At 35.8% G+C, this 9,597-nt stretch overlaps 1 protein-coding gene across 1 annotated transcript; it reads right to left on the bottom strand.

Moving 5' to 3' along the window:
• Positions 1-3,401: 3,401 nt before the first annotated feature.
• On the bottom strand, positions 3,402-9,385 carry mmadhcb (metabolism of cobalamin associated Db). Its single transcript, XM_079618559.1, has 8 exons — positions 9,153-9,385; positions 8,444-8,482; positions 8,157-8,295; positions 7,728-7,945; positions 6,813-6,921; positions 6,371-6,501; positions 5,506-5,592; positions 3,402-5,423 (listed from the first exon to the last, which is right to left on the bottom strand). Exons 2-8 carry the CDS (start codon positions 8,450-8,452, stop codon positions 5,223-5,225), a joined length of 894 nt encoding a protein of 297 aa, XP_079474685.1. The 5' UTR covers positions 8,453-8,482; positions 9,153-9,385; the 3' UTR covers positions 3,402-5,222.
• Positions 9,386-9,597: the final 212 nt, after the last annotated feature.

The raw sequence follows: 9,597 nt of genomic DNA, 5'->3' as shown, positions 1-9,597 counted from the left end.
AATGCCAGAGGTCAAAGGTGAACACCCAGTGACCCTTTGGTCATTTCTTGTTGGCTTTGCTCATAGTGGCATTTAGTAACAATCTGCTGTTGTGACAGTAGACAAATAAATCTACTTTATAAGATCAAATGTTTGTACAAAGTATAGCAGAATATCTGAAGGGTCTCAAATAAAGGAATAAAAAATAGGCATTTTTGTGATTATTATAATTTTTTGTGCAAAAAATATAGGCATTTTGACAAATATTCAAATAAGTTTCCAAGTCAAAAACAAAAGCTCCCTTCATCTTCTTGCTTTAGTAATCCAGTTTCTCGGCTCATTCCCTGCCGATACAAGTCAAATTTCCGCTCTAGAGCTGACTTTCCAGATGAGCAGGAACATGTTTTTAATGATCAAGAGCTGTTGCAGGCTGGGTTTCAGGTACCTGGTCTGGAGTCCAAAGAATGACCCTCTTTGTTGGAGGGCATGGCAGCGTATCCTGTTCAGTACGGCCATGCTGAGATTTTAATTACTCTGTCGTGGAGCTTTGGGATAGATTGAGCAGCAATGGAAACAAACGCAGCCCTTCTTTACTGTGGGAAAATGCCAAGTGTCTGCGTTCAGCATGACTGAGCCACGTGTAAAATATATAGGTTTAATATTGCACGAGATAATAAAATAGTTGTTTATAGTGATATAGGTCTACTGCTCATAACAATACAGTTATTAAATGTATATGTCATCAGACTTCAATGTATTCACTTTTCTTTTCTTTTCTTTTTTTTTTACTGTGACCGAATAAAGTATACTGGACAAAATGTAACTGCTTTTTAAGTGTGTGAATGAGCTATCAGTTTCCAGGACAGGGTGGAGACAACAACAGATAGTGATGTAAGTGTGAAATCTGTCTTCAGAGGAAGATGGAGACAGTGGGAAAATCTCACAGGACAGACTGGAAGTCTGCTGCGGTGTGATGGGAAGACTCGAGGAAGGACTGGACTGAGAGAAGTGCACCATCACAGCTTCAGCATTGTGATGACTGAATTACACGATGATGGCAGATCCTGGGGGAAGGAAGGCTCAGGATACACCAAAATATGAATGATGAATCCTAAAAATAGCGGCTGATGTTCTGAAATTTAAACAAAAACCTACATTTTAACAGCAATGCAGGCAGTAAAATGTATGAGCAGGACAAAAACAAAACAACATATCTAAATATTACAGAATATTGAAATTATAATTACCGGATTATTTGCTTAAAAAAAAAGGTAAAATTACATTAGCATATGAGCCTAAAAAAAAGTTGTTTCTCATGAGCTCTAACTCATTCGGTCTGAGTTTTCTAATTCAAGTGTAAACTCTAATCTGAGTCTAATTCAATGAAATTCCAGCAGAGAATCCCTAAAAGGATTACCAGTCAGAACACAAGAGCTGAATGAACAAGCACACAGATCACATTGTGTCTGGTATTACACCGGCTGCTGTTCGGTTCATAATCACCATGAGTCCAAATACACGGACTCGGAGCTTTTGCAGCAGTCAACAGAAATTGATCCTGACAACACAAAAAGAAACATGGCATCACAGCAGAAGTTAAAACACAAATCTAAAGGGTTTGCTATTAGGTCAACTTGAATGACCACCATTAGGCCTATGTCCTTAATTTAACTCTGTAAAATACCTTTCTTTTTTTTTTTTTGCAGTGCAGAGAAAAATCATAAACAGAGAGCATGACGGTTTGGTTCTCCGCATGCCCTTGCCAATGTAAATCTGCTGCTTTGTGAAAAACAGGAAAGTGTTGGCAGATAACGAGTGGGAACGTTCCATTGTCAGAGCAGACCTCTGACTCCAGGTTTTCCTTTCTCTGCAGACCTGGCGTTGCCTGTCACTATACTAACAGGAGACAGAAGTGCTAACCCCAAATCTTAAAAATCAATGATTTATCTTCCATAACAGGACTTTTATCAAATAGCCTACACAGATCTAATAAAGTCATAAAAATAAAAAAACCATTAGGCTAATACAAATATGTTCTTAGAGGACGTGGGGTTGTGAGGGTGGGGATTTGTTTTAATAATTCATTTCTCATGATCAACAAGATGGCTGTCTGACCTAGATATCTAACCCCAATTAAAAATGTATGAATCTGTCATTCTCATGTGATTTGAAATATTCCACCATTGCAAATCCTTTAGTCAAAAATAAAGTTTATAAAAATACATATTTCATATTCATGCCACAGAAAAAATATTATTTGGGATAGGATACATTTAGGCAACATGACAAAAAATGTACTAAAAATGGAAAGGTTTTTCCTTTACAGACGACAACGTTGTCAAAATGTTTGACGTTGTCAAAACGATCTCCATTCATGGATCCACGAAAAAAATGCTGTATTATGCATGCCAGGCCAGTAGTTGGCGATGTCACTTTGAAAAGAAACAATGATGTTTTATTAACAAATTCGGGAGGAACACGTTCTAATGATCAAGCAATCAAGTCATTCCAACCAGCTGTCATCAATCAGTAATCAACATGTCCACTCAATCAGCATGAGTAAAACCTATAAATATTATGCAGTTGACTCACCATATTCCTCGACAGACCATATCCCTCCACCACCCCATCTCCTCACACTTGCTTGGTTATCTTCCTAACCAGAGATACGGCCCGTATCATAAGGGGGAGTACTCTGGGTTCGGGCCCAATTTCCGAGTTCAGAGCCCTCCACCCGGACAGCACGCCAAATACACATAACCGTTTACTCTGTGATCATTCATAGGTGTGAACTCGTGAAGCGCCTATTGAGTAGGCTACTGACCTCGCCGTTTTTTTTTTTTTTGCAAATTTGCGTTTTTGTAGTTTGTACACGGATATGATAATGGTATTGTTTTAAAAAACTTGCAATTTAAACCCTGTTTTCAAAAGTTTGCGTTTTCAGGCCCCCAAAACGCGGTTGTTGTGTCAATAAACGGCTAAAACGCATATAAAAAATGTATGTTTTTAGATGAAAATGGTGTTGTGTAAACAGCCCCTTATAGCTGCTAAAAAAATCTAATAAAAGTGTGCATGTAGCTCATAGATTTTATCATATGAAAATTCTTTATGACAAAATTGTTACCTCAACAATTGACTGAAGACTAGTTACACAAATGTCATTTATAAATTTAGGCTAAACACTGTGTTACTTTAGGATGATAAAAGGACCAGATTACATTATAATCATATTGTTGAGTTATCCAGGAAACAGTTTGTGAACTTTCTCATGAACAAAGGGTATGGACCAAGTTTTAGCAGGACAATTACATCTAAATGATAGTCATGTCAATCCATCAGACAAAGGGTGATGATGACTGCAGTTCTTACTGTCTTTGATCAGCCGCACACTTTGATTTCACCACACATCATGACAGATTTTTTGTGTTAAGTAGGCTACCTTTATTGAAATCTTCAGATACTGGTTACAGAAGAAGCAAACCATAATACTGATTCAATGCACTCGCCATAAAATTATTTGCTTTGTAATTTTCTACGAAGGACTGAAAACGATGTAAGCAAATGACCATATCTGACATAATAATGCAAAATATTAATATAAATAAAATAATAAAAATGAGCTCCAAAGGTGAAGCTATGAGCATATATGACCATGAAAGTATTTATATAATCCTTATGTTATCCACATGATTTAAACACAATTCACCGACACACATGTGCTAATGGAGAGTGAAGAAATATCTAAATAATGGTATCATGTCAGAGTTTAAAGAAGAATGATTATAGTCTATCTGCTGTGCTTCTGAATGAAATCGAATTGAGACACTATTGAGACACTGACCTCAGCAGCTGCTGGGTATGATCGCTTCAAGCAAATCAATTATCAATAGTCAACATCTACATTTATACATATATTTTACATTGCGCATACTCTACAGTTCAAAAGTCCGGAGTCGTATATGCTTTTTTTTTATAGGATGCATTAAATTGGTCAAAAGTGACAGTAAAGCAATTTATAGTGTTACAAAGAATTTGGATCATGGTCTCCTCAAAAAATATTAAGCAGCACAACTGTTTTCAACATTGATAATAATAAGAAATGTGTCTTAAACACCAAATGATCATACTAGAATGATTTCTGTGGGTTCTTGACTGAAGACTGGAGTAATGAGTAATGATGCTGAAAACATATACAGTGTGTATATATATAATTATTATTGTCATTACATTAATTCTTTTGTATTTTCATGTTTGCAAATTCATTTTCAACAATGTTTTGGGCTCTGCTTAAATATTAAGCTCAAAATACTAATTGTTCATGCCTGAGAATGATTAGCTGTTATGCAAAAAGTTGAGCAATTAATATACATTAATAAGTTAATGACTTGACCTGTGTGAACACACTTGTTTTCAACTGAATACAGTCATGTAATGGTTTTGCTGAGTGTTTAGTCTAAACTAAGCATTTATGAAAACCACCTGATATTTAAGAACCAATGATTTTTCATGTACAAATGTATGAACATTTGTCAAATAAAATAAATGCAGTCTAACTGTAGTCACATTTACCAAGTCTATTTACTTAAAAGGCATCAAATAACACAAAAATGTGTCAACATTACAGCCAGTGATACTCATTATTTATTATTATTTATTGTGCCTGTCATGGAGCTATGACTAAAGCTGACAATACTGAATTAAACGGATGACTGCCCTTGATCACTACCCAAACTTTTTATGTATAATTTATGGACCCAAAATTAACCACCATTAACAACAAATTTACAATTACCAAATGCAGATTCAGATGAGCAATGGTGAAGAAACAATTTCAGCTCTACAACTGTAAAATTTCAGTTCCTTTAAGGTCTGTACTACAAGAAAGGCAGCATATGAGAGAGAAGGGAGAAGAGGGAGAGAGAGAGAGAGAGAGGAGAGAGAGGGAGAGAGGGAGAGAGGGAGGAGAGAGAGAGAGAGAGAGAGATGAGAGGAGAGAGAGAGAGAGAGAGAGAGGAGAGAGAGAGAGAGAGAGAGAGAGAGAGAGAGAGAGAGAGAGAATTTCCCTCTGTAGAACAATATCCAAAATAAAATTTACACCAAAAGTGCTCTTTGTTCTACAAAAATAAATACAGATTTCCAGTAGCAGTCATTGGGAAACTTCATTAAGTGCTTTATGGCATGTAAGTGTGTTTTTGATATTGATAGTGTTCACATGGCGACACACACACAGCATCTTTAACTAATTAACTTGAGTCCCCTTGTAGCTTCTTCATGATCTGGCTGTTGGGTGGCGCTGTGGTGAAAAGTGTGCCCACAAAAGCGTGCGTCCCCCACATTACGTGCCGGATCACTTTACAACAGCCCAGGTCTTCAATCTGAAAACCTAAATGCCGATACCTTTCATCTGTTTCAAAGAGCGAGTTGTTTGTGTACGGACCAAAGAACTGAGGACAGAGAAGATTAAGACAATTTAAACAGCAGCTTGTGGATTGTATCAAAAGTTCTGTACGCGTTTATATGACTTACTGCAAGTCCAGATGACGGGTCTATGAAATCGGCCCAGAATCCTTCTGTTCGGAGAGCGTTACATATCTCTGTGGCACCTGCAATAAACTGCATAGAACACAATTATCAACATTGATTCAACTCTAATGAATTGCTTTAACCATGGAGCTTCCATTCAGTTTTGCTTACATGGTTTTGTCCCACATTCAGTTATAAATCTTTCCTTTGAATAAAGCTGCTCATAAACAATCAACAGCATTGAAAATAATACAGTTCCAGCAGCATTCCTACAGCATGGCCCCACAGTGATGTGAACCAGACAATAACAGTAAATAACACAGTGCCAAAGCTCTCCCTCTCACACACACACATGTTCTGAAGAACTTATTTTGTACTAAAGCCAAATAACTTTGCTCAAAGACAATACAAAGTCACAGAGAGGGGCTAAAGTATGATAACTGAATCATGAGCAACTCTGATCCGAAGTGACAGCAGCTTCAGTTAGGCAGTTTGTGTGTACAGTAATAATATATTATATATCATGTAAATATTATAATATTAATATAATACACATACATATATATGATATACTAATTTACAGTTCATATTTATTATTATAATATATATAACTTCAATTATATGACAAAATATCTACCTATCTATCTATCTATCTATATGTATACACACATACAGTATATATTTAGATAGACAGATAAATAAATATACTATCTATCTATCTATCGCAATGTTGAGTGCTTGATATCTCTGGCACATCTCTTTAGGATGTTGAAATATGCATCTTGTTAATTGCAAATAACATGATTTATGCACTTATATATAGTATATAATGACATGTTAATCATATCAAGCAACTAGATCAACTCACTTTAGCCAGGAGCTCTTCCCTTTCTTTGTCCACTAGCTCAGTCCAGGCCGTCATGTCGTTCTGTGTCCTCTGAGTCACAGTGACCACTATCAAGCCAGTTGACGGCGCCTCAGGGAACATGGACTCAAAATCTGAATTAGATAATAAATAGGGTACACGCATATCAATAAACATTAACCACACGAAAGCGACACTACAGTATGAAAGAATAAATAAATATATGTACAGTAATTTACATTTTGAGATTTAGAACAACCACAAAATTCAGTGCCTAAAATACATTTGGAAATGCTACCCTCTGGTGGTCATATTTTACATTTACACCATTCAAACTGAGACCACCTACTGACAACAATCTCACCAGAAAGTCACAGTGCAATATAACAAAAGTTCATGCTAAATCTGATGAATTCAAATACACTAAAAACAGCAGCATACTGACCTTTCTTTAACAATTCAGGGCAAGACTGAATGGCACACTCCACACTGGAATGATCAAAAAAGTGCTCTGCTTTATCTACGTTCTGTGCTGAAGAAGTTTGATCCATTTCCTAAAAAACAAAACAAATACATGTATATGTGTATATATATACAGAGTATTGTATTCTCTCTCTCTCTCTCTGTATAAGTAAAAGTTTGACAATTTTGGTGTCAAGATCTTTTTAAAGAAAATAATACTTTTATTCAGCAAAGAGGCATCAAATTGATCAAAAGTGACAGTAAAGACTTTTATATTAAATCATTTATATTTCAAATAAATGCGGTTCTTTTGAACTGTCTATTTATCAAAGAAACCTGAAAAAAGTACGGTTTCCTCAAAAATATTAAGCTGCACAACTGTTTTCAGCATTGATCATAAGAAATGTTTATTGAGCAGCAAATCATCATGTTAGAATGATTTCTGACAGATCGTGTGACACTGAAGACTGGAGAAATGGTGCTGAAAATTCAGCTGTCATCACAGGAATAAATTTCATTTCAGAATATATAAAAAAATATATAATAGTTATTTTAAATTGTAGTAAGATTTCACAATTTACAGTATTTTGATCAAATACATGCATCCTTGGTGAGCAGAAAACACTTTCAAAAACATTTAAAAAATCTTACAAACCTAACATAATATTTTACATTATATTAACATTATGAGGTAACATTTAGATAACCCTTATTATAAGAAATGGCAAAATAATAACTTTATCAATGATAGTGAAGTCTTTTGTTTTCCAAATTCATGTTGTTAATTATGATCTTACATGTTGTTAATAACTTCACAACCATTAATAATGTTATTTTTACTAGTTATTTGTTTATTCTGTCATTTCAAATACATATCTTTTATCTGAAAGCATCATACATGTAGCTCATTGATGAAATGGGCCAGGATGAAGTTGTGCCTCTCGCTGCTGGACTGAGCAGTGAGCAAGTCCGGCATGGCACTGTGGATCGGTTTGCTCCTCTGCTCCCCTGGACCCTCCAACTGACAGTCAAAGCCCACGTTACCCGGCAACTGGAAGCGCTTATCCTGAGGCCCAAACGGGCCCATGTTCTCATCCGGCCACACTGTCCTGGGTGCTATTCACAGGAAATAACCAACACAAACCATTAGAAAACACCCTTTAAAAGTTATATTACATCAAATTATTGATAAATTTTTTTGTTATTAATCTGTATATTAAATATTTTGTAATTAGGGTAAGTCTACCTGAAAAGGCAATTACTAAATTCTGTTTTATTGGAGGACAACGGTTTTTAAAATATTCTAGAGAGGAATACACTCATTTACCAACGTTAGGGGTTGCGTTGTTCAAGTGTGGCTCATCTGAGCCGGACGCCCCAGAGAAGGTTCTGGCTCCAATAACACGATGAACTAGAACGTGAAGCCCTGGCAGGTACGTCACCAGCCGAGCTCTGCTGCAGAGCACCTAAGAAAACACAGCAAGCAGTTATGTAGCGCTTACAAACATCTCAACCATAGGAGAACAATGACAAACATGTAGACATGATGTTAGATTTTGTTGTGTTTACTTGGATCCAACTTGCAAAGACTAGGGTTTACAGTAGTACACTTACACTGGTCATCCTGTTGGGCTTCTCTTGTTTACAGTTCACCTGTGGGTAGGGAAAAAATATATAGTCACTCACATAAAAATACTTATTCAAATAAAACACACACACACACACACACACACACACACACACACACACAAACACAACAAATGTAGCTCTTCATTAGGTACCTGACAAAACAATAATTATTTTGAGCTGGATAAAACATGGATGAGAGCAGTGGGTCCAAGATTTCACAATTTCACATTTACAGACGAGCTAACGTTATACAGCCCAGTAGGCTAAAGCTTCAAAGAAACGGCTGATTTAGTTAAAATCCCTGAGTTGCAATATTTCCTCTAATAACTAAGAACTAAACAATAATAATCTGCAATATGTGTAATAAACCAGCTGCTGTCTGTTGTGCAACTTACACAGAGAGGTCATAAAGGAGCAATAAAGAAAGAATATAACGTGCCGCTATAAAAAACTAAAATATTCGGGATTCAACCAATTCTCACAATTGTAATAACAGATGAACTATAAGTAAACAGTTAATGACACATTTGTTATTTTCTCATGTCTCATTAGCCCATTGACTAAACTATGTTGAAAAGTTCAATTTAATAACAATTACTCCAATAATAATGAAACATATCCTGTGTTTTGTATTATTTGGTACTCTCTTTGTAGATGCGCAATAACAATATTCAAATTAAGCACATGTTCTTACCTGAATTTTGTATGATGTATGTTAGCTGTTAGCTTGCTAACAGCTACTCTGGTTTAACCTTATGATTACGTAACAACGGAAGCTTGTAAAGGACAAACACAAGAGCGTCCCTGACATGTCTTACAGCTCCACTAGATGTCCGCAGAACATAATAGAAAATGTTTCTCTTGCTCGTTCTTGAGACTCAGACTTGGGGTCTATTCAGCATATCACAGACATTTCAACTAGGCTATTGTAATTTGTTCACACTCTCCAACAATATGCTAATTAATAATAATAAAAAAATAAAAAATAAAATATATATATATATTAAAGTGTCTTCTATCTACTGTAGGACACACTAGGCCTGGCCTACATCATTAAGTGTTGCTCTTGGGTTGCTTTATAATAGAAAGAAACCGGTTTGCTTGTTGTCATTGACTTCCTTTCCATTGCCATTGCTGAC

Source organism: Phoxinus phoxinus (genome assembly GCF_949152265.1).
Source record: "Phoxinus phoxinus genome assembly, chromosome: 7".
Lineage (NCBI taxonomy): Eukaryota > Metazoa > Chordata > Actinopteri > Cypriniformes > Leuciscidae > Phoxinus > Phoxinus phoxinus.
Note: the sequence above shows the minus strand (reverse complement) of the source record. Positions and strands in the feature narration are given on the sequence as shown.

Coding starts and splice junctions, on each gene's coding strand:
- mmadhcb (XM_079618559.1), bottom strand. Junction 7,946..8,156: donor CAACGCAACCCCTAACGTTG/GTAAATGAGTGT, acceptor TCCTGTGAATAG/CACCCAGGACAGTGTGGCCG. Junction 5,424..5,505: donor ACCCGTCATCTGGACTTGCA/GTAAGTCATATA, acceptor CTCTGTCCTCAG/TTCTTTGGTCCGTACACAAA.